At 38.2% G+C, this 25,760-nt stretch overlaps 1 protein-coding gene across 1 annotated transcript; it reads right to left on the bottom strand.

The window, feature by feature from the left end:
* Positions 1–505: 505 nt before the first annotated feature.
* LOC149587212 (protein O-mannosyl-transferase TMTC4-like) lies at positions 506–25,092 on the bottom strand. Its single transcript, XM_089863660.1, has 13 exons — positions 25,003–25,092; positions 20,627–21,069; positions 16,242–16,440; positions 14,499–14,586; positions 14,310–14,425; positions 12,145–12,261; positions 9,407–9,759; positions 7,350–7,524; positions 7,228–7,284; positions 6,253–6,324; positions 4,143–4,472; positions 3,404–3,518; positions 506–1,342 (listed from the first exon to the last, which is right to left on the bottom strand). Exons 2-13 carry the CDS (start codon positions 20,995–20,997, stop codon positions 990–992), a joined length of 2,346 nt encoding a protein of 781 aa, XP_089719786.1. The 5' UTR covers positions 20,998–21,069; positions 25,003–25,092; the 3' UTR covers positions 506–989.
* Positions 25,093–25,760: the final 668 nt, after the last annotated feature.

Here is a 25,760-nt window from a genome sequence, read left to right as displayed (position 1 = left end):
ACAAACTATCCTAGCGTTAGTTAATCCATGTATGAAAGCATTCTGATTGAACAAACAAAAAGTTCAATTTTTAGAGCATTTGATCTTAGCAGCTTTGAAGTGTTGAACTTAAAATCGTTCAGATTCAATATTTACAAAAATCACGGATTTTTAATGACGTGGGAATTAAGCGTCATAATATGATAAATGCCTAAAAATTAGTATGGGAATAATATATGAATTGACAGGTTAAAAATACTTCTATAAAAGCAAGGCGGGTTAGGATGATCAAAATAAGTCACATGACTCTTGCTTACAGACACAATTAGGATATAATATTCAGAAAAACATGGGCATGAGAGCACGCCACTTTTCGTTTTCGCCAAAGAGCGCCGTTAGAGATAGCACGAAGCCAAAACAACTTGAAATGGCTCTACGGTCTCTTTGAAAAGTTTATTTATGACGAATCTTATTATGCGGTTACACCAAATCCAGCCAGCCGTCCAGCCAACAGAGGTCGGAACAATACTTTTCAGCTCTAAAGAGCGCAAAAGTAAAAAGGAAAATGGGCTATGCATAGCGGTATTTAATTTCCGAATTGGTCTATTAGCTGGTGTTGAAATGATCATGCATTGTGTAAAAAAATTGTATTGCAATAGGAGAAGATTGGGCTTAGAAAAAATATGAATGAAGCACGAGTAAATGGATTCCAAGCTCTCTGCAAATTAAAACTGAAAATTCTTTAACAGGGAAGTTCTTTAGCCAATTGCCGAATTAATATGCCCTAACCAATTTTTACTTTCATTAGGCATTATTATAGGGTGTATTTGATTAAGTTAAACTATAAACAGAATTCCCTACCACAACAAAACCATCTTTTAGCATGTGTACTGAAAGAAACAGATTAGAATAATGCAGGGTCAGCTAGCAAATAATTATCACTACCCTAGAGGTGTATTACGAGTGCCATACTTCTGGTTTTTTTTTTGGCCTTAATCATTGATCAGGGTTTAATGAAGTTGAGTTAAAGACTCCGAGAGTTGTTGTTGTTGTTTAGTTCGAGCCTTTTTCAATAAGTCCAAATTCTCGTAAGCTCTTTTCATGTCAGGTTTTACCTTCAAAGCGCCGTAATAGGCTTCCTCGGCTTTGTCGTATTTACCCCATAAGTGATAAAGTACACCCAAGTTAGTGAAATACATCGGGTTTTTATTGTTAAGCGAGATTGCTTCGATGAAGTGGCTTTCCGATTCTTCAAATTTCGAAAGTTTCCCTAAAGTGTTGGCTAAGTTGAAGTGCAATGTTGCCTCATTCGGCATGATCTGAAGAGCTTCATTAGCAACTTGCTCGGCCTTTTCCAACTCTCCTAAACAAAATAAAACACACAAATGTTTGCACTCTTTCAAAGACTATTAAAAAAGTCTTTGCGCGTTGCAGTTTTCGCACATATCTATATCTATATAAATCAAAGTCCTGACTGACTGATTGACTGACTGATAATCAACGCCCAGCCCAAACCGCTTGCCCTAGAAGGTTGAAAATTTGCAGGAACGTTACGTAGTAGGCGCGTACTAAGAAAGATTTTTCCAATCCACCGACATCTTAAAAAATGGCGCCCAGAAATGTAAAAAATCTTCTCTATGCAACAAAGTCCGCGCGTTTCACCCGATTTCACAGATATTTAGTACACGGGTTTCCTTTAACCTATAGACGGACTGAATGGTCTTTTGAGTTCGATTTGTTGCCATCTTTTTAAATGGCGGCCAAAAACTAAAAAACCCTTCTTTATGGAATAATGTCCGCGTGAAAAGTAATAAAAAATGTCCCGACGGGCTGACGGGCCTTCGCTCCTAGGGTGCTACAAAAATATTGGTCGAATCAGTAAAATCTACCCATTCTTTGTATCATTTTGATGGAAGTTCTTATTACACGCGAGCGACGCCGCGGGTAACAGCTAGTTTTACTATATTTCAAAGACTATTCAAGCTAGCACTCTGAAATAAAGAGCGTTATAAAAGTTTTGCATTCCTCCTTCATATTTTACCCGTTTCACAGTTGTCCTTTGCATACTTATACCGGAAACTGGAAGTGATTGTCGCGGTTATAAATGCGATTTTCGGATTCCTTGGGGTCGATTCATATTTGAAAAGTTTTCACAAAATTCAATTCGGAAGAATAGGTCACGAGTAATCAGCCTTTTTTGAAAATATGGCAACTTCGATTAGCTGTGGCGATAATTAATAATCGAGTATCGAATCTTTGTCGTAATAATGCTTGTTAGATGTTATGGCACTTTATGCATATATAAATGATTCGCCTTGTGGCGCAATGCTTTGAAACAAATCAGTCATTCGTTAAAGGGAGGGTGAAGTGCAACATGAACTAGTTTTTTTTATTAATTCTTCTACTTATTAAAAGACCATTCTGCATAGTGAAACATCCAGGGAATAACACCGAATGATTTTAAAACTACAATTAGTTTGAAATTTCATGGGCGATTTTAAATAAGGACCTCCGACCAATCGTGTAGCGCCCTGCCTTTTTATTAACAAATTTCTCGTGGCACGCTCCGTGTTGAATCACGCGAGATTTGAGAAAATTTGCGCGATGTGACAATTGTTGCGTGAGATAACTCTGTGTTATTTTCTGGATTTTTCACTATGCAGATTTGTCTTTTAATTAGTAGAAGAATCGATAAAAAACCACTTTATGTTCCACTTCACCCTCCCTTTAAGCAGGGTTAATACAAAATTTTCAAAGCCAGTTTCCCTGATATTTCCAGGTTTTCCAGAGTACTTCTGATAAATTTCCAGGTGCATTTTTTACATTGGAGGAGTGTTACAACTTCAAATAGGGTTACCAGACTATACCTACATCACCATATGTTTACCAATCTTTGCTAGGTTGTAATAGACACAGGACCAAAATACAGAATTCCATACACAGAAGAAATATATTTCTCTACACTCAAACAACTAACATCGATTTTTTCCGTGCACCAAATAAAATTATGGGTGTATTTGTTTCACTTTATTTAATTTCCCTGATTTTTTGTAAACAAAATTAATTTTCCCTGATTTTTCTTAGTAATTTTCATTTTAACTGATATTTTTCCTCTACACCAATTTCCCTGATATTTCCAGGTTTTCCCTGTTCGTAATTCAGCAATACTATTTTTTAATATCCCACTTGCCAAGCTTGATGGATTTGGTATCCTATCAATTGAACGGTATATCTCAAAGTTCCCAAACAGTAAAATAGCATTATCACCTTTTGCCTACATTGTGGATTGACACTGGGTTTCAAATTTCGCGGGAATACAGAGGTTTTTAAAAGCGACATCTATGCGCGGTACCAATACCTTGCTCAGGCCTGTAATAACAATGAAGGCGTACGTACGGGCCGCGCATTATAAGGAAACTCTTACCAATGCTGTCTAACATGACAATCATGTTATTCCAAGCCACAAGTTGCGTTGGTCTCATATTAGTCGCATTTTGCCAGGCCTTGTAAGCTTCATCATACCGCTTTTGTTCCAAATACTGAAAAGATAAAAAGAAGTTTCTAGTTTTCATTCTAGGGGTAAGAAATGCGCAGGAAAGGTATTTGAGTCCCGGACTATGAAGGAACCGAGGGGTCCGACAACTACACGAAATCCCGTATGCTTCTCGCGAAATCCTTTCACGCAGAATCACGAAATCTTTGGCGAAATCGGGAAATCAAAGTAGAAGTCGCGAAGTCTTTGGTGATATCAAAGAAGAAATCAAGAAATCTTTGGTGAAATGGCGAAATCTTTGGCGAAATCGCGAAATCAAAGAAGTCGCGAAGTCTTTGGTGATATCAAAGAAGAAATCGCGAAATCTTAGGTGATATCAAAGAAGAAATCGCGAAATCTTTGATGATATCAAAGAAAAAAATCAAGAAATCTTTGTCAAAATCACGAAATCAACGAAGAAATCACAAAATCTCTGGCAAAATCGCGAAATCACAGAATAAATCTTTGTTGAAATCGTGAATTCAAAGAAAAATCTCGACATTTTTGGCAAAAGCACAAAATCCCGTAGGCTTTTTAGGGAATGTCGGACCCTTCGGGAGGAATGTGACTTTAAATGGCGGCAGTTTCTTAAAATTATAAGCCAAAGTCAAAGCATATCAGAAGAACTTACGAGATTTCCAAGGTTGTAATAACAATCCGGATAATGTTTCCGATATTTTATGGCAGTGCGATAACTGGTTTCAGCTTCTTCAGATTTGCGTAGGCCAGCTTGAACAATACCAAGATTCATCCAGGCCGCGGCAAAATCGGGCCTAATTTGAAGCGCTTTAATAAGAAGAGCTTCCGCTTCAGACAGCTTTCCCAGATCTTTCAGGATATTTGCCAGATTATTCATAGCCTGGTCGTATTCGGGGTTAAGTTTAATCGCCTCCCTATATCCTGATATTGCTTCGTCCCTTAATCCTCTATCAGCGGAATTCTTTGCTATATTATAGCGAACCTGTAATTACGATATCACCCTAGGAATTATATTCAACAGAAATGTTTTGACGATTATTTTGTGTGCAAATTGCAGGGTTGGCAAAAACCCGGAAAAAAGTAGTTTTTGCCGGGACACGAGGAAAAAACCGGCAAAAACGTAAAAAACCGGCAAAAACTAAATTCATGGTTACAAAGTGGTAAACTAGCGAGTTTTAAGTGCATTTTCGTGATGTTTGTTATTGTTATGTTACAAAAAATAACAGTAGTATTTTTAATTTTTAAATTTGAGGTGGTTATTACTCAATTAAATTTTTAGTATTCAAATTTGCCAGGTTTTTCGCGAAAATTTAACGAATAATTAGTCAAATACTTTACATAGCAACTGGAAAAAACCTTAAAAAGTGAAAAAAACCGCGGAAAAATTAGTTTTTGCCACCCGGTTTTTGCCAGGTTAAAACCGCGGTTTTTCCCCCCCTGGCAAAAACTTGCCAACCCTAGCAAATAGCCAATAAAACCAGGTGGACTGGGCTTTTTTCAGTGGTGTGCGAGTACTCGTTAAGTTCGAGTACTCGATTTGAGTATCGAGCCTAGTGCTCGACTCGATACTCGATAACAATATATTGAAAAAGTTTCAAGTAGCTTTTCAGCTTCTTAAATACTCGATAAATACTCGAATCCAAGGCTTATAACTTTAGCAGACGATGTTCGCTAAAAAATATTCATTGATAATGAATAGAGCTATATCAGAAGCCATGGTGTGACGTCAGCCATGCTATTTGCCCATAGAAGCAAAGCGGTACCAAACATAGCCGCCCACTGCCACACCTAAGCCTGTGACTTTTAACCTAGGCACTGACGTTACAACCACGGATGAAGAATGCGCGTGAGGAAATTTGTTTTCACGCTATAGTTTAGGCAACTCCCTATCTCGAACGACAGCTTATTCTGTATATACTCTGTAACAACATCGGTTGTCAGCACACGTAAAGCTAAGTCTCTATGTAACGTAGCTTTGTACGTGCTGTCAAGAGACTAAAAACTTCCGGATCTTCAGGATTTAAAATATCCGCGAGTTTTTTAGCTCAAGTGCAAGGACCTCTAGGCCTTAGTTTCAAATACGTGTGAAATTGCCTACAGCCTACTACACGTATTTGAAACTAAGGCCCGGAGGTCCGTGCACTCGAGCCAAAATACTCGCGGATATTTTAAATCCTGAAGATCCTGAAGTGTTTTGTCTCTTGACAGCACGTACAAAGCTACGCTACATAGTAAACTAGGTTTGCGCGTGCTGACAACCGATGTTGTAACAGAGTATATACAGAATAGGCTGTCGTCCGAGATAGGGAGTTGCCTATCCTGTAGAGTGAAAACAAATTTCCTCACGCGCATTCTTCATCCATGTTACAACTGAGATAGCTCTATAAAGTGAATTTCCTATTGAAAAGTGAGCATTTGTTTTAAAAATAACCCGTTTAAGGTTTAACAAATTAACAATATTTCAATATACATAAGTGTTATTTTCTAGAAAGCTAAGAAATTTACTCGATAAATACACGACAAGTAAATATTTGGGACTCGATAAATACTCGAAACTAAAATTTGACCTAATTTAAATGCTCGATACTCGAAAGACTTTTCAATACTCGGCTCGATACTCGATAAGAAATTTTTTTTTTGATACTTGGACTCGGCTCGAAACCGAAAAAACAAGACTCGCACACCACTGTTTTTTTTTTTTTTTTAACCCTGTCCCCCAGTTGCTTAGCTTCTAAAGTATATCAAAAGATAAAAAACAATACCTTAGCATTTAAGGGGCAAACTTTAAGACCAGAGCTGAAAAGAATTTCTTCACTTTTCCACTCCGCACTTCTCTATTGAATAATGATTACAAGATTACACGTAAGCACAAATCTACCATTCGAAAGAAATTGCCAGCCATATTCAGGATGATCCAAAAAGGGTGATAGCACTGAAGTAAAGTAGGTTCTAAGAGGGATTTTCATTCGAAATTCTTGCAAGTTACGATTAGCGTGTTTCACGGATGTCCTCTTATTCAAAAATGCATTGTCTTTCTGTTTCTTACTTAATTTAAAGCAAAGAGCGGCCTTAGTAGATCCCCTACAAGTTGACTTTCCTTAAGAACTCCAGTTTTGGATGGGCGAAGGCAGGTGGCATTTGTTTATGGGCGGGATTTATACGTGCCAAGCCAAACCCGGAGTTCAGGAGGAAAGTCACCTTGTAGGGGATCCACTGGAGCCGCGCTATGCTTTAAGGGGGGATACACAAACTCTCTAACCATAACTTAATAATACTAATAATCTAAGCTTTGTCTATGAAGGGATATCCACACTAAGCCTGTGACTTGTTTACAGGTGGGTCCCGTTTACAATGCATAGAGGGGTGGTGGCTAGCCCCTATGCCACAGCTAACCTACAGCGACCTAAACTAACTATTACCGTTAACCTCTGCAAGTTTTGATGGAAAGAAGAAACCGGGTTAGACCGCGGAGGAAAACTCTTTTAAAAAGCAGGGAGAAAACTTGCAAACTCTACGCGGAAGGATTTGCTCCCAGATTTTCACCCAGTGCCACAGTCCGGGATCGAACCCGGGATCCTCTTGCTGCGAGGCGAAAGCGCTAATCGCTTCGTTACCCCACCTGTTGAAAACAGATGCCCTTTGGGCAAAATGTCATAGAAAATTCTTGACCCATAGAATTAGCCCATTGTACTTGGGACCTTGCTACCACCCTTTTTTAAGCACCCTGCGTAACTTACTTGAGCAGAACGAATTCCATATAAAATGAGCAGACCAAGAAAACTCAACTGAGTAATCTACACATTTTTTAAAACGAGAACATCAGTTATTTCTGAATAAATTAAGAGCAACTTAAATTTACCTGATGATATGAAGTTGACGAACATATTTGATACATTCCAATGACAACAATACAGCAAAATCCCATGCTAGGTAAATATAGTACTCTCTCCGCTATCACAAATCCAACTCGGAAGAACAAATTTGATGCTGGTAAAAATGGAATCACAACCAGAGCAACTGATATGGTTAACGACCTGTAATACACCAAAGGCTTACGTATTATGCTATCAATTTGACAAGAAAATAAATAAAGGCTGGTTTTCACTGGTCCAAAACGCGGGAAAATCCGCGTGACGCGCATTTTATTCAGAGGCACGCGGATTTTTCATGAAATATTTTAATACTTTTGTACATAGCAGTTACTTTTGAATGACAATTTTATCATGCACGCAACTGCTAAACGTAAAACCCAGGGCTCGAATTAAAAAAAAACCCCGCCCCGAAAAAAAAAAAACACACGCGGGTTTTTTTGGGTTTTACCCACCCTAAAAAACACACTAAAATCCACTTAATAAAACCCATCACTAAGATCTTCAATTATGATGAATTTCCATGCTAGACTACTTTCATTTTAAAGATATTTGTTGTTTAACTTCAATATTATTTATCATTTTTTATGAAACATTTTAAGATTTTTTTTAATTAGCAGCAAGGGGTTAGTTACTTTTGAATTAAAATTTCTACTTTGCACGCAGCTGCTAAAGATAAAAAACCCAATTACCCAATAAAACCCAGGAAAACCCGGTGGGCTGGGCTTGTTTTAAAAAAAACCCCCAATTACCCAATAAAAAACCAATAAAACCCGGTGGCTGGGTTTTTTTTAAACCTTGCGTAATGGACCCCTGAAACTTAATCTAAAGGGATATATGTCCATATATTATGATTACGAAATGAAGTGGGTGAGTTAGAACCGTTAAAACAAAATGTCAGCTCCAGTGGCGCCCTTAAAATGCTGGATAATATTATACACGCCAATTTTGTCTTGCCAAAGGCAGGAACCAATCAGAAATCATCCTTGAGGGCAGAACTAAAACTAGCCTTTACCAAGAAGGTTATTGGGCCAGTCAACTTCACCCCTCAACTATGGGAGCTTCTAGTGTCATTTGTTTCAAATTAGACCAATTTACTTCAATATCAACTCACAAGCAACAAAGTATTTTTCAAAGATAATAAATTAATCACTATGACCTCAAGGCAAGTTGTATGGGCATGCGCATATAAACTGGATAAATTTGAGGGTGTGATGCTTTTACAAGGTTCGAATTAAAAAAACCCAGCTCCAAAAATACCCGCGGATTTTATTGCGTTTTACCCACAATAAAAAACCCGCTTAATAAAACCCATCACTAAGATCTTCAATTAGGATGAATTTGACGAGGGGGTAGACACTTGAGAACTCAGGTGTACAATATGTCTTGAACTCAATGCATTGTCAAAGCTGAACTCTGAGTTCCGAAGGCTTTGAACTCAATGCACTGTCAAAGCTGAACTCTTTTGAACTCAGGTGTACACAGAGATCCAAAGTGTCTACCCCCTCGGAATTTGAATACTAGAATTATTTCATTTTCAAGATATTTGTTGTTCCAACTTCAAAATTATTTATTATGAAACATTTTACGACTTTTTTATTTAGCAGTTACTTTTGAATGACAATTTCTACCATGAACACAGCTGCTGTGCTTTAAGCATTGGCTATTGGTGGAGTCATAAGTCTATTATGTAAGGTCCCCCGCAATAAGAAATTCGATTACGTCAGCTTCGCTTTGTGGTACCTCCAGAGTCCGACAGGGGGCGATGAAATTTCCTTACCTGCTTCCTTCATTAGGGGCATTGCTCTTGACTAAAATTGACTTTGTTTCTGACTTATGGGGACCTTACATAATAGACTTATGGTGGAGTATTATAGGAAGAAACTAGCCATTACATCTGCTAGTCTACCAACAATTTAGAAAGGGTCAACTGCGGCAAGAATTAAATGAATCTAGGGAAAGTGCCATCAGACCCAAAATTCCTATCTCTTTTTTTTTTTCGTAGAGGGCAATTCATTCACTGTAGTAATTGAAGCTATTTGTTTACCTTCTGAGTCGTTTATCAGCGTTGTAGAGACAGGTGTAGAGTAAAGCGGCAACTGCCGTCCACAAGGCGATTATTGCGAGAATACGAGTATCTGATATGGTTTTAATCAAAGGCACACATCCCATGGACCAATCGAAGCAAAGCCACCAGGGTTGAAGTAGCAACCAGACATTGAGAGCGTAAATATATTGATAATTTAAGGCCCTGATCACCGTGTTCTCTTCGAACGAAGCCGGATTATCCACAGGTTGAAAGGAAGGCGGTTTCGAGCCCATCACTTGGAAGCGGAAAAATAAGAGAGCCATTCCGCCAATTAGCAGCAACATGTGCCTCACAACCAACGACCACACCCACTAAAAGAATAAAAGTGATAGGTGCAAAATTAATCAATTGTTTCTGAAAACAAAAGTACACTTCGTTGAACCTCGCTCGCTCTGTGTAATATGAAAAGCAATCCTTCAGGCCCGTAGCAACGGGGGGGGGCACTAGGGGGCAATGCCCCCTCAAAAATACATCCTGCCCCCTCAAAAATATATCTTCCCCCTCAAATAAGATTTCGGTTTGTCCCTAAATGCCCCTCAAAATTTTCCAATGCCCCCTTATCAAATTAAATTTGCCCTGTAATGAATATTTTCATTTTGGTACACAAATATTAAAACTATTTAGAATGTATATAGAGTCCTGTCAGAAGCCTTGGTTTTGAATTAATAATACGTCACGTTAGGGCAACATTCTTTTGCCACGGTTTGCAGCGCCACCTCTATTTTAAAATTTCTTAATATGATCTAAAATAGGTGTCGTGGCGGCCGTTAGAGTTACCGAACACACCCTCTGATTTTCACAGAGCTTGGGCTAAGGCTTAGCGTCTTTATTCATTCTTTGCGTCTTTTTTCGGAAAATACTTTAGTTTTACTACATTGATTACTAATCACACTTGAAATATCAAAAAAGCGAAACTCAGGATATTTTTTACTGCTTCTGCGACAAGTACTTACACAGCAACTCTACCCATAAGAACTCAAAAGCGGTAACAGTACTGGCCGCGGTTTGTTTCTGAAACATTTGTACTGAAGATGGCGCTACAATATGATTTAAAAACAAGATGACAAAGTCCGCGGGTAAAATGACGTCAAATAGTTCACTCTTTTAACATATTTTAGACTTTATTGGCTTTACCTGTGTATATTCCTGACACACATGGATTTTTTCTTGATATATCCTTAAGATATATATGCCTGATTCACTTGTATGTTTTAACTTCACTTTTTAAATGTATCCCTGATACACTGGGATTTTTGGCTTTATGTATATATAATCATATCGCTGGTTTTGTCATCCAGGACCAAAATATTATAATTTCGGGGTACAGACTAACATTTGGAGCCTCAACAGCGACTTGCGAGGCAAGCTTTACCTGCCCTACTCGCGTATTTTCACTTTAACGACGAGCTATATCACATGAAAGAAAGTGAAACTTAACTTTGCTAGCCTACGAAAAAGATCTGACTTCTGACTAGAAATTTAGATTTAGAATTGTTTATTAACAATTTATTTTTTTTCTAACTTTTCAAAAAAAAGTTTGATTTTCAAATGTTAAATGAGTGTCAATAATGAAATACCTGCGGAAATAATTATTGTTTGACAACTTTGATATTTATGTTTTTCTATAAAAAAAATTCCATTTGCCATGCCCCCTCACAGAAAGATACCGCCCCTCTGTGTAACTCTTCTGGCTACGGGCCTGCAATCCTTTATCCCAAAATAGTGTCAAACCGCCTCTGCGTGGCGCAGGGAACCAGCCGTGAATAGCCTCATAAATTAGCATATACTAGCTCTAGTACCAAAAATAGACCCAACCAATAAATCTTTTGAACTTTTATAACGGCTCAGGCCTCGTTCTCGGGTTTAGAGGCGAGAACGGGATAACATTGTAACGGACGCCGCCAGATAGCGCCGTTAGCCGTTCATGACCTGACCGTTAATCCCACATGTACCCGCTTATGCAGTATAAATAAGGCCGGGTCACCCTTCAGTAAAGGGCGGCATGGTTTAGGGCATAGTTAGGCTGTACGGGTCACTTGGATGGACAACACATCCCCTTACGATAAGGAACGTTAATGATTGGAATAAAGGACAAATTAAAAGACGTAACGCATTCTTTCATTATTACTTATGGGACTCTAATAGTACGACCCGCTAAATAGCTTTAATGTACGGATTGTAAGATTTGGACCGTTACACCTCATGGGCTTGATTCTGCCACGCGCAGAAAATGTTTTATCCCAAGAGTCAGACTCTAATCCAATCAGAGAAATAAGAGATTTATTTTCGTGGCTTAACGACAGATGGACGTACTACAGTCAACTTCGTTAGTCACACGATCCTATCCCTTAGATGGAGACGAGACCACGCCAACTTGTTTTTGTTGCTTGCTACTTTAAGAGCCTATAGGGAGCACCATAAATAATGTGCAGCATCATGTACTACTTTCTATAAAACTATGACGTCAAGCAGCTCTTCCCTGACTGGTTAGTGCCTGTAGGTGGTTGAGCGGAGGTTAGTTTCCTTCTCAGTTTACACGTCATCCACAGCCAGAGGCAGGGAATTCTTAATGAAGTCTACTTTTTTGGTTTTATAACTATATACTTTTGTTATTTGTAAGTTATATTAGTTTCTACAATATGTCATTAATTATTTTACGGAAAGGCTGAACCCATTATAGTTCAACGTAAACTTACTTTCTTGTTTTCTTCTTTACAAGTAGGTGATGGTTCTTTTTTACTGACAGCTTTGTTGATAAGTTCAACAATGTCAATTCGACATAACAGAAATATGTCATAAGCACTGCAAAAACCCTGAAAAAAGTTAATTATTATAAATTTTATAATCATTTCCATACTAAACAAAATTGGTAATTATTGATATAGAGGTGTATGGTTAACTGTTTCAATCGAACAATTAGATTGAAAACCGAACCGAATAATTCGATCTGGAATTTGATATGCCCATTTTAACTGTTCCAAACTGAATATTCAGTTAAATTTAGGGCCTTGGCACTGCAGGAGGACTATAATATACACCGTATTAGTATAACACACTACCCAAGTACATAGAAAACTACTCCGATTTAAGGGTTCAAACTTCATCTAAATGCCTCTGAATCCACCTTGGCAATTCACACACTACAAATATCATGCGCCAAATTGTCCCCATTTTTTTCTGCCACGTAAATGGTTTCACAATACGATCCCTATCTCCGACGCCAGATTATTATTATTATTATTACTCAATATATAGTCTGTTCTAGCTTCGGTTGTCAGCACGAGCAAAGCTAGGCCCGTCGTGTCGGTTTTTATGTGGGGAAATATCCAGTTTCATAGAGGAAATATTTTTACCCAATACGTGTACTAGATGGCGCTTTTATTACAGTTGCGAAGGGGGTCTTCCATAAATTGTCGTTGATATTTTAGGGGCCAATTATAAAAAATTTTATGAAAGAGGAAGGTTTCACCCTTAAATTAAAGTAATTGTTTTAGGGGCTATTTACTTTTTATTGAATCTTTTGGTTAGATTGTGTGGACAACAAAATTAATTATGAGATTTTAACATTGTTGTTTTTTTACTAAAACCAAACTTCTTTAAGTTGCTAATTCACAGTTTAATTATACCATAAGATGAATTTTTTTACACCTTCGTAACCTTTCATTTTTTAACCTTAGTTTTTTATCCTTTAATTCTTTGGCATGATTGTTTAATAAAGGTCTTCGCAAATTTTCTAAAACATTTTCTTACTATCCGCGACCTAGGCTTTACCACTCTACGTCGATGCCTTACCCTAATATTGTAGCAGTCGACGGGGTCACGAGGCTGATCTTATTTTTATTTTACGATACTAAAAGCGCCCCCAAGCGAGAAAACACGGCGAACTAAATTAATTAAAAAAATATTCTCGCTTCACGATAGGCATGGGTCTAGATATCTCGCGGCTCCGTTAGGTCTCTATGTAACGTAGACCTTGTGCGTGCTGACATCAGACAAAAGTAATACTCATTTACAGGATCCAAAATTTCAAGATTTAAATCCTGAAAATCAGTATTTCTTTCGTCTCTTGTCAGCACGCGCAAAGCTAGGCTAGATAGAGACCTACCTTTGCGCGTGCTGACTGCCAAAGCTGGAACAGAGTATATATCGATTAAGCACACAACAAATTCCCTCAAGCGTATCCTTTATCCATGGTAATAAACCGCAAGCATAGTTTCTCACATGGCCCCTTGGAGGTGCACACCTAATTTCACCGATACTTAAAGGGAATGCAAATTTACAATTTCATATCATATTTTACCACGAAAGTGGTATTATATTACACTTTCGAGTCTCTACTTTCAAAATATCAAGTTTTTAATATAACTGAACCAAATTTTCTATTTTTAAAATGCATTGAAAAATCACGAAAACTCAGTTTCGATTTATCAATAATTTTGTCTTATCGAGCTTGTTCGCCCGTTTGATGACATCACTATGACGTGAGGAAAAAACAGCGCGGGAATCCTATAGGTGTCTCGAGCTTCTCGTTAGTCTAAAGTTTGGGTCTGATAGCAGAGAGAGTGGCACCATCTCACGTGAAAAATATATCTGTGACGTCACCCAACGGGAAACGTTTTAGCCTTTCATAAAAAGTGGATTTCAAATAATTTCATACGAAGGATTTTCAAATAATTAGAAATCGGAGAATTAAAAGCTTGATATTTTTGAATTCACAGAAATTAATTCTATCTTTTGTTATATAAATCATAGGTTTTTCAAACGAAGCTTCTCATTCCCTTTAACTCTAACCTATGTAGTTGTGATATTACTGAAGTTAATTAAATTTTTCTACACAAATATTTAACAAAATATTTCTCACTATGACTGTAATGCCTTGTTCTTTACTGAGCATAGAAATTCCAGCGAGTAATAAACTCAAACATATCCACACAAATGAGAAGTCTGAAGGTACAGAATTTTCACTGCCACGAGTGCCTAGAGTTTAATATACATTAATAACCTTTGATTTTCTATTTTAAATTATATTTCTCTTTGCGCAATGACTGACCTGTTAAACAGGCTTGTCGATATGCCAAAAAAGAGAGCAAGAAAAATATTGCTGATAGTAAATCAGCGCAACCTACAACACCAGCCACCTAAATCAAAAATAAACGCAACATTAAAAAATTACAAATCGTAGTTGGTAAACATTGGCTTTTTATCGACCAAAACAGAAGTGAGATGAGACTAGAAGTGAAGGGCTCTAGCATTGGTAGTAGATCCTGGCATTAGTGAACAAATTTGAGGATTTTACACCGCTTCCATCGCGCCTACACTAGAGAGAAAAAGAATGGTCGAGTTCCAAAAATATTTCCTACCCCCTTCCCCTCAACCTAAAGCGGCGAAACACGGACGCGGGTGCTTGAAGCTAGTTCGGCCGTCTACCACCGCGAGCGTCTCTCGTTTTGGAGGGGAAATTCTGAAACCACCACTAGAGGGCCAACCGTTGGTGTGTTATCAAGAATATTCACTTTCGCCGAGTGAAGAATTTGGTTAGCTCAGTACTTCTAGTCTCATCTCACTTCTGACCAAAATAAATCTCGTTTGAGCAATTACACAAATGGCAAGAAAGAAAAATAAACAAGGGTCTTTTAGGGTTTTGCGTGAATAATTTTACGGAGAGAAATATTTTTGCAATGTAGGCCTACTGTTTCAATTAAACTTTGTCCGTTGTTAATGTTAAATACAACTTAAAGGAAAACGGCAACTAACATAATTGATTATAAGATATTAAATATTAAAAAAATTATCTCTAATTACAAAATAATTAGCATTTAATCAGCCTTATAAACGAGAACTACCGTGTCATCCGCCATTGGTTTAGTGGCGTCCTCTAAAACTAACCACTTACCTGTATCAGCCAGGGTGGGAAATTAGAATTTTTTTAAAACTGGACATTAGGCCAGCCATGGATTAACTAACGCTAGGGATAGTTCGTTCCCCCAAAAAGATAAAGCATGCGTGTTCCAAACGCCCCCTAGCAGCAGCTACTATCCCTAACAGGAAGTTATAAGAAAATTGGACCAAATATCACGTGTTCCACGACGTCAAAATTGAAATCCTGCCTAAATTGGGCGCCGCCATCTTTTCTATTTATTTTGCCTAGAGATGGCGCTATATCTGCATCCGTTTTGGTCCAATAAATTGGGGGAATGAAGAGGGGAATCAAGGAATAATTCGGAACATGTAGTTGGCAATAGCAATACATGGGAAACACAGGTAGTGAACAATCCCTAGCGTTAGGTAATCCATGGGCCAGCGACCCCCCCCCCTGGCCTGGGATAAATAAACTGGCCCATGACCATTGACCAGGGCGCGTCGTCTGCTAAACTAAACAAGTGGATAATTAAAATATTTCAGTTAATGTCTAGGCTCTGGTTACCCTTGAATTTCCTTAGTGGTCTCGTGGACCACTGACCCCCCTCCGATTTAATTTTTAAACTGGTCATTTGCCCTGTGCCACTGCCTTATTTCCCACGCTGCTCTCAGCCTGTGAGAATTCAACCAATCCCGTAGGAATAAGAGGTTCGATTTAGCAGACGCCACTAAACCAATGGCCGTGGCGCAATAGTCCTTGATTTTTCTCTTTTAAGACAAATTAAATGCTAATAATTTACTTTATTCTTAATATTTTTCCTTTCATATTTAGAAAAGTGCCGTTCCTTTAAGGTATAATGTTACGTTACCTGAACTTCTCCTTTAAATATTTTTTGGCCGCTTTGATAATGGTAGAAAGGTCTTAAATACTCACGCTTTCTGTATGAATGGGATGAACGGCGAAGAGTAAGGCACTGAGAAACGGGGCTTGGTTTCTTTTAATGCAGCCTGCTGCAGCATCGTAAAGACACGATAAAACGTGAAACACAAGAACACTGACGACACCATGAAGGATGACATTCACTAAATGAAAACTGAATGGATTTAAACCATCACAAAGGAAATAATTTAACCTGTTCCGTGGAATAAATAGAAGATTACGAATTAGCATCTGAAATTTCATTATTCGACTACAAATACACTTTTAAAGGGAAGTAGAAATGGAAAGTCGAAGGATTTTTTCATCGGTTCTTCTACTAATTATAAGACCTATCTGCACAGGGAAACATCCAAGAAATACAGTCTCCGAATAATTTTAAAATTACAATTAGTTTGAAATTTCATGTATAAATTTTGAGTAAGTACCTCTGACCAATCACCTAACGCCCTGCCTTCCTGTCCTTAAAGGGACTGTAAAGAAGGCATCGGCGGTTGGGTAAAATTTATTTGAAATACGTAAGAGGCACGTGACCAAGGAGAGGGGTGGTTCAAAGAAGCTTAGTTCGTTTTATTTCGAAAACCACCACTTCATGGAATTGGTGCCGCAATCTCGCGAAAAACAAGGACTAGATGTCCAGTTCCACTCCATGAGGAGTCTTTGTATCTTGGCATCACGTGATGTCTATGACGTATTTCAAATAATTTTTACCCACCCGCCGATGACTTCTTTGCCGTCCCTTTAACGAACTTCTCGCGGCATGCTCTGTGTCAAATGAAATTTATCGCGCGATGTGACAATCGTGGTGTCACGAGAATTTTGTTAAAAACAGACTGGGAGTTACCATAGACACTAGAACGTGTATTAAGAAGCTAGACAAACTATTTCGAGTCGGGTAACACGACATTTTGAGACCATCGTGAACCAGCAATCTAGAAGGACCAGAAACTGGGAGATTTTTTTTCTGCTTACGTCTGTGCGCAGTTCCCCGCCAATTTCGCAGGGTACGCGCACCCGCGGTATAACCATAGACATATAACACTATATACACTTAGACTCACTATTGAATTGGCGGCCTTGCTTCCATTTCCCTACATGCGCGAGAACCATGTATAAAGCACGAGTGCCGCCTATATACGGCAAGGAAAACTAAAAAGCATAAAGGGTATTGACACTGTACTGCATATCACTGCCTTAAGCCCTATGGGATGTTAACATAAAGTGACATTACCCAAAACTATGGACGATAGGGTCATAGAGGGGTTGTAATTCGAACAGCTGTTATTTAGGAAGGCTTGGATTATCAAATATCAATAAGATTGAACCATCACACCGTGAAACTGATGTTATTGTGATTATTAAACGGTTTTAAAAGCATGTAATTGTCTAGAATTAGGGAGGTATGTAAACATATTTAAGTTACATATATTATTTTACTTTATTTTATATCAAATCGCCTTTTGTTTATATCTTAAAAATGTTGACCAAGTCTTATAACAATGACTAAAGGAGCTGTCAGTAGTCTATTGGCCTTGGAAAAGTGAGTGGTAGAAAGATTGCTACACTTTTTATTCTCTTATTTTTGCCCTTTCATTAAAACTTAATTAATTTACGCATGGATTAACTAACGCTAGAGATTGTTCACTAACCGGGTTTCCCATGTAATGCTATCGCCAACTACCTGTTCCGAATTATTCCTTGATTCCCCTCTTCATTCCCCCAATTTATTGGACCAAAACGGATGTAGATATAGCGCCATCTCTAGGCAAAATAAATCGTTTTTGCCCAATTTAGGCAGGATTTCAATTTTGATGTCATAGAACACGTGATATTTGGTCCAATTTTCTTATAACTTCCTGTTAGGGATAGTAGCTGCTGCTAGGGGGCGTTTGGAACATGCAAAAAGAAAACATGAAAAGATGTTTTCGGGAGAACAAACTATCCCAAGCGTTAGTTTATCCATGATTTACGAAAGCTTTAATTCACGTTAAAAATCACAATGTTAAGCCTAATTCTATATTTGAACGTTTTAAATTTCCATTTCCCGAAAATTTTCACGGGTCAGCGCAAAAGCCAAAAAAATATTTAAGTTTGCAATAATGGCGATAGATGGCGATAGTAGTTTGCCCCTACTATACATGGTTCACGACAAGGTGGGGAATCGGCATTAAAACAGTCAATAGTATGTCTACCTCTTTATATGTCTATGGGTACAACGTAAACAAAGGTGACGGTTTTGGAAAGGTTGCAAAATGTACGTTTTTCCATTTCAATTTCCTTGATATACTTTAACAACTGCCAAGCGCGCAAATCTTTACTTTTCTTATTTTTAATTACTATATTAAACTTTACTTTCAAATAGATCCAAAAAAAAAAAATAACATTAGTCCCAAGGCTTAGTGAAATGAGAGCAAGCGGAAATTTTACTTGTTTACATTGTACCGTCTTTCTCCAAGACCTTGTCGTCTGCTAGTTTTTTTTTTTTTTCCTTTATTATTTTGGGGCACTTTAGCAAGAAAACTTCAACCAGGCTTGGAAATAAGGTTTATTTCTGAACTAGTCCTCTGGACCAGTGACCCCTGATGTCTTAAATATGAAACTGGTCCCGGGACCAGTGACCCTTCCCCTATTTATTTTTCTACTGGTCCCAGGACTTGTGGTCGTTCTCTCTTCTAAAAAAATCTCTCTCAGCTTAGTGTTGTATACACAACTGGACTCATGGAGTCAAAATTTATGTTAAAATGAAAATAATTAAAGAGGTCCCCATATCAATTTTTAATAAAAGTAGGAATTAATAAACTAGTCATTGGGACCAGTGACCCTCACGTTTTGAATAAAAAAAGTGGTCCAAGCTTTTAATAAACTGGTTTTTGACCTGTAAACCTGTCTTATTTCCTAGCCTGACTTCAACATGGGATCCGCCATTAAGATTCTGGTCCATTATATATAAGGTTAGTGATTCAAGTGATAACATGGGGTTAGTAATATTTTATTTATCCTCGACGCGTGTAGATGGCGCCGCAAGCGACTCACCCTATCACACACGTACGTGAACTTCGCGAAGGGGTGCTTCCATTGAGCCTTACTCAACGCTGAAAATTCAACTGTCTCTCTCGTATTGGTCGGAAGTACTTAATAAAAATTTTTTCTCCTTGCCTACGTTTCACTATGCCGATGCATATCAAACCACCCGTAAGCGTGAATTCACAATAAGACCACGGGTAATCACCATTGTACAAGGGCGCCAGAGAGAAATTTGCGGTTCCCGATTCCCCCTACCACCTTATAACCCGGAAATCTAAGTAGTCGTCTGCTTCTGCAATAAATGGCAGCGGTAATCGGTTTAGTACGGGCTTTTAAGACTAAGGTGGAATTCATAAACGTCGCACGCAACGCAATTTAGTACAGGCGAAGGCAGGGCATCGTGCGCAAAAGGCAGACGTTTGCGCACGACGCCCAGCCTTCGCCTGTACTAAATTGCGTTGCGTTCGACGTTTATGAATTCCACCATTAAGCTGTTTGTTTAAGATTAGGAACAGCAAATTATCTCGAATTTTAAAAGAAAATGGGAAAAAACTCTTAGTTATAAGTGTACACAGTACAACTGGTTTCTTATGAATAGGATAAGTACAAAAGATAAAAGTGTAGATTGCCGCATGCCTTTATTACGCCAACGCGAACTTCAAAATCCACGTTTTAGCCCCACTAGCAGACGACAATGTTTGTTATGATTACAAGTATTAATAGAGGTAGAGCTTATAATAGGCAAGTTTAAGATATATTATTATATTTATACCTCCCTTATTTCCGAGGTAGGGTAATATAATTTAAGAGTACTATTCTGAGCCTAACTAAGTCGTGGACTAATAATTAATGCTGAGGCTAATTAAGGTAGATTAACTAGTTTATTTGTTATTACATAGTAATAGTACTAAGGGGTTCTATTTATCGACAAGCGTTACGTTTGCTCACCCTGGCTTCATGCGCGTGTCTCTACTGCGTTCTTTCTTTGGAGAGAAAGCAATAGAGGTAGATTAAAATATCTTTCCAATGAAGAGGCTGGCGCCATCTATGCTTAGGTTTTACAAACATAACATATATATTAATCCTTGTATTTATTCCCAAGCTTCCGGTAGCATCCCTTGCGCGATTTGAATAAAGTTTCCCTTTTGTGCCACCAGGAAGACTTGTCTCCCGAGTTTTACCTAGACAATGCCTGTGGCTAATTTCCCGCCGATTCACGCTTACGGGTGGTTTGATATGCTTATGGTGATATAATTAGTAGAATAATCGATATAAAAAAAATTACTTGACTTTCCATTTCACCCTCCCTTTAAAGGTTCCGACCACCTTAAGTTAACTATAAAATAAAGACGTTTTACCTAAATATTAATGTTGTGAAAGGTCGATATGATTTATGGCTTGTAGTGTGAGTCAGCTTAGTGCCCCAAAAGTCATTGAAAAATATATTTCTTATGTCCGTTGACGGCTTTAAGTCTTGATTATTAACAATGGCTTCGGAATCGTCAAAAACAAAATCTCCGTTCAAACTACCCGTAAAGCACAAAACCGCTAATGTAAATGTGACGCAAGACGCGGTAAAAGGTCCTATGTTAAATGGTATCAGGACACCCTCCTGTCTGCTTCTGTTACGCAAAATTCCCGAGGGAAAAACCGAGCTTCCACTTTTTTTGATGCCATTCTTCGTCTCTAATAGTAATGTGTTGTTGCGATTACAATCAGTGTGATACATTCCCCAATGTTTTCATCCGTCAAAAAGAATCATCAAGGTTAAAATTCGCATCTTGGTAACTCCATGGCACTTCTAGATAAATGAAAAGATTAAAGACTTGAAATTAAAATTCGTACTATATGTTCACAATAAGTTTGTCACCGCTTACAAACTCGATTCATGGACTAAGCAATACTGAAGGACCGATGGCAGCCCATAGAGCCCCGTACTAAACGAATAAACATCCAACGTTAAGCTTACTTCCCAATTAGCGTCTATGGGACAAAAATTACGCCGCAAGATGGCGCCAAAAGCCTTTTGTGGAGGGGGAAGGAAATTTTAATACCCCCAAAGAGAGAAAAGTACGTTTTCAAAATGCCTCCCATTGGGGTAGTACGTTTTACTATTGGGGAAAGTACGTTTCCAAAAATCTAAGGAACAACACTGCTCTGCCATCCGTCCTTCAGTATTGCTTTGTCCATGCTCGATCTAGTCATGAAGTGATTGAAGTAGGTCATAGATTCGTGGTAAAGCGACGCCTGGTGAGTGGAGCGCTGTCAAAGGCTTGGTAATACAGACTAAATAGGATTAGATGAAAGTCCTGCAACATTACCACCGAGTGTAGTCTGCAATTCTCGCTTGTCGTTCTCGAACTAGCGATATGTTCCATAAGTATGACACTTGCTAGAGACTTACAGCTCGAGATGACTAGTTCGAGAACGAAGGAAGCGAGCATTGCAGACTACACTCGGTGGTTAATTTTGCAGGACTTAAATCTAATCCTAAGCATTACCAAGCCTTTGGCAGTGCTCCACTCACCGCCTGAGCGGAGACTGGCGAAACCCCGCCTCAAAAGCTCTCCTCCCCCCCCCCCGAATTGAAATGGCTCTAATTGAGGACCTTAAGGAAAATGTCAACTCCTGTGGCACCCAAAAGTACATAGATATAAAGAGCTGCATTTTTACTAAAAACCAAGCAAGGGTTAGACTATACCATTTTTAAGGAAGGGGTTAAGGCTAAAATATGTAGCGGTACCACATTAAATGAAAAACATGTGACACATGTCTATAATAAAACAGAGTAAAAACGTAAATTTTCCTAAATAATGCTGGAAACGATTTTCATGGAGCTATCAATGAGATAGAATATATATATATAAACCTAGAATCACAACGTGGGATCTCGAGATCGACGATTCGCAATACACTTTTTGTCGAGCATGAATCTTTATCAAATACGGGTGGCGCCACCTATTAATCACTTGATGAACTTTTTTATTACCGTCTGCTGTCAAAAAACGTGTTAAATAAAATAAGCAAGTTAAATAATAAAAACTGTAGTCCTTTTTAATCTACTAAATAGATGAAATAAAAATCATAACGATGTTTCTGATTGAAAATAAGCGAGTAAAAGTTGTAATTAGTTCCGCGAGAGGTTCACAGGTGGCGCTGTAATGTTTTGATAAACTTGCTTGATAAAAACAATGTGTATCGCGGAGAGCCGATTTGAATTGGAACTCTATCTATCTCATTGAGAGCTATATTATTTATTATGGGCCGATATATCGGCTATGAATTTCCTTTATATATCGGCTATACCCATATCAGTGCATCCCTAATAATTACCTTCCCGACAGTGGCACAGGGAACAAGCCGTTAATAGGGAGCAACGGGAAAGAGATGGTCTGACGTCACGCAGCCCCCCTATGGTTGCCATTTTTGCACGTAGAATACTGTTTCCAACCTTTAGGGGGGATGAAACTCCAGTAGGAGATAGAAGGGTGTGACGTTTCAGGGTCAGAACTGTTAGCTCCCTATAGGCTCATGAGCACCAAAAATTAACGTTTGGATTGCCAGCATCATGTACTACTTTCTATAAACCAACGACGTCAAGAAAATCTTCCCAGATTGGTTAATTGGTGTAGGCGGTTGAGTGGAGGGTAGTTTGCTTCTCCGTATACATGTTGTCTACAGCCAAAGTGTACTTTTGGTTTTTATATCTATATACTTTTGGTGGTGCCCCTAACAGGCTAGAAATTCTTCTACCTTGAAGGAGAGAGGGGTGGAGGGGCAACCCCCAAACCTATAACGTGTTTTCTGTAGCCCCGCCTACGGCACTGTAGTTCTCTCAGCATCATAAGCGGTTAGGTAGGGTCGTACTGGACGAAATTGTAAAGGACTCTCCCTCTATCTTAAAAATAGAAGCTAGTTCTCAAACAAATAAAATGGTGCTGGGCATGCGCAAGATTCACTGGGAGAGTTACGGTGCCGCTGCTCGCCCATCATCATTTCCAATCCATCTCACCTCACTTATCCCTGCTTCTACAGACGAATTTACCTTGCCAAAGGCAGAAACCAACCGTAAAACTTATCCACAAGGGCGGAGCTAAAACTAGCCTTGCCTAGTAATGCAATTTTCCATTGGCTGCTAGCAATCTGCCACCATGGAGCAATATTAAATTAGACATAGATACATTTAATTCAATTTTAAAGAGACTTAATTCAGTTCTCAATCCAAGAAAATTACTAATAGAAAATGGCGATGGAAAACGGCATAAGCTTTGCGTGCCAATCAACTCCGCCCCTCAACTATGGGAGCTTCTAGTGGCATGTGTTTAAACTAAACCTATGCCAAGACGAGCATTAACTAATGGAAAAAACTATCTCTCTCTTAGTGCTAACAATAGAGTTGTAACGAAATAATGCGAGAGATAGTTTTACGAAGTCATTTTATGTGTGACATCAGCACCTAGGCAAAATAATATGGGTTGGCCTTTGGGGCCAAATGGTAGTATTCCCTCTCCACGGATTTTTAAAAGTTTGTACTCATTTCTGATAGTAAATGAGGCGGGGAACACGATGCCGTCAAAATTTTTCACCGCAAATGATTTAAAAAAAAAATAAAAAAAAAAAAAAGGTAGCACATATTACTTATGGTTGTTTGTATATTTGATATTTGGGGCGCATACACTTGTTTAGATTATGTTTGGGATATTTTAGGTTCAGGTTAGGTTAGGTTCAGGTTAGGTTAGGTTCAGGTTAGGTTAGGTTAGGTTCAGGTTACGTTAGGTTAGGTTAGGTTAGGTTCAGGTTAGGTTCAGGTTAGGTTCAGGTTAGGTTCAGGTTAGGTTCAGGTTAGGTTCAGGTTAGGTTCAGGTTAGGTTGGGTTCAGGTTAGGTTAGGTTAGGTTAGGTTAGGTTAGGTTCAGGTTAGGTTAGGTTAGGTTCAGGTTAGGTTAGGTTAGGTTAGCTTAGGTTAGGTTCGGTTCAGTTTCTATTAGATTTCTCCTTTTCCAAAATATTGCAATTTTCATAAAAAAAAATTCAAAAAAAAAATTTCAAAATCATTTGCGGTGGAAATTTTTAACGGCATCGTGTTCCTCACCTCATTTACTATCAGAAATGAGTACAAACTTTTAAAAATCCGTGGAGGGGGAATACTACTATTTTACCAAATAGCTCTATATAGAGTAGTGGCAATCCATGTTAACTATCCATAAAGCATAATATACTCAAAAGGAGGGATACGCCATAGGGTTGCTAAAATTCCCAGGATTTTGACAATCTATATAAAACGCGGTTGACGTAAAAGCTTGTCAAACAACAGTACCTATCTTTCTTGACATCGCGTTAGCGGGTTGGCAAATGTGAGAAAATTCTCAAACTGGAATGCCTTACCAAATGGTAATGGACTGTTGAATCTCTCTTGTTGTATTAGATATCTTAAGATTCGGCTATCATATCTAACAGCTAATACGACAGAAAAACTCAATTTTCCACAAGTTCCGATTTCTCGCTTTCTTTGAAATAAATTTTAAATAAATTAACGAAACTAGATATGGTAATCTACAGCCTCAGGTAATGTCTTTCTTTGACAAGTTGAAGTCGGGCAACATACGCTAAGACTTGGTCAAAAAAAAATAGCAAAGAGAATTAGAGATGAGCTAAAGATGCGACAATAATAAGTGTGAGATTCTTATACTATAGTCATAAATAAAATACAAATTAAATTCCCAATTATTACTTACCCAATAAACTATTTCGGAATAATTATAATGCGAATAAACATGTAATTTTACTCTTCTTATCACGAGCGACTAAAGCCCCGACACTTTTGGGGGCCGAAAGAGGGGTGCCTTGTGGGCGGGAGAATCTCGTCTGGCCTTCATTGGACGCTTTTCGCAGGTTTTTTTGCCTTTTCTCCTTAAACTGTCGCGATAATAGCGTACAAAGGCTCAAAATGTCAGTCCAACACTGATATTCAGTCAATTCCTCTTCATTTCTTTATCACTGCGACAAGAAGTATGTATCTTACTCCTGGAGAAGAACGTGTTTCATTATTTTCAAAGCTCATGCTTTTAAAACGTAACTAATGTCAATTATTTAAACTAATTACAGAATATTACTGATAATTATGTTTCACATATTACAATATGTGTATTGGATGGAATGCTTTTCTTTACGAGTTTCTGTCTGCGTTTTTTCTCGGCTTTTAAGTGAAAGAAGCATGGAGTTATTAAAGGGGATATGAAAATGTAATATTAATAACGGAGATTGAACCCGCCAAATTCAGTTTGCAGTATAGACATACAACATTACGAAAATTTCAAAGACTTGGAAAAGTTTCCCGACTTGACCTAATAATCCTTCCCGGGATTTTCGTCTTTAATCTATCCTAATCTAATCGTGAAGTAAATTTTACCACCACCAGAGTCAAGTATAGTACAGTCATATTTTAGCCCAAAAATAGAGGGAACGCGCAACAAATTGAAACAAAGCTGAAAAT

The sequence above is a fragment of the Phalangium opilio genome, unplaced genomic scaffold, assembly GCF_054372755.1.
Source record: "Phalangium opilio isolate 3A_F unplaced genomic scaffold, DU_Popi_V2 ptg001170l_1, whole genome shotgun sequence".
Lineage (NCBI taxonomy): Eukaryota > Metazoa > Arthropoda > Arachnida > Opiliones > Phalangiidae > Phalangium > Phalangium opilio.
The sequence above is the reverse complement of the archived record's forward strand: the minus strand, read 5'-3'. Positions and strand labels throughout refer to the sequence as shown.

Coding starts and splice junctions, on each gene's coding strand:
- LOC149587212 (XM_089863660.1), bottom strand. CDS start 20,997: ATGTATCACACTGATTGTAATCGCAACAACACATTACTATTAGAGACG. Junction 14,426..14,498: donor TCGACAAGCCTGTTTAACAG/GTCAGTCATTGC, acceptor ATTAAACTCTAG/GCACTCGTGGCAGTGAAAAT. Junction 4,473..6,252: donor TTTGCCCCTTAAATGCTAAG/GTATTGTTTTTT, acceptor TCGTAATTACAG/GTTCGCTATAATATAGCAAA.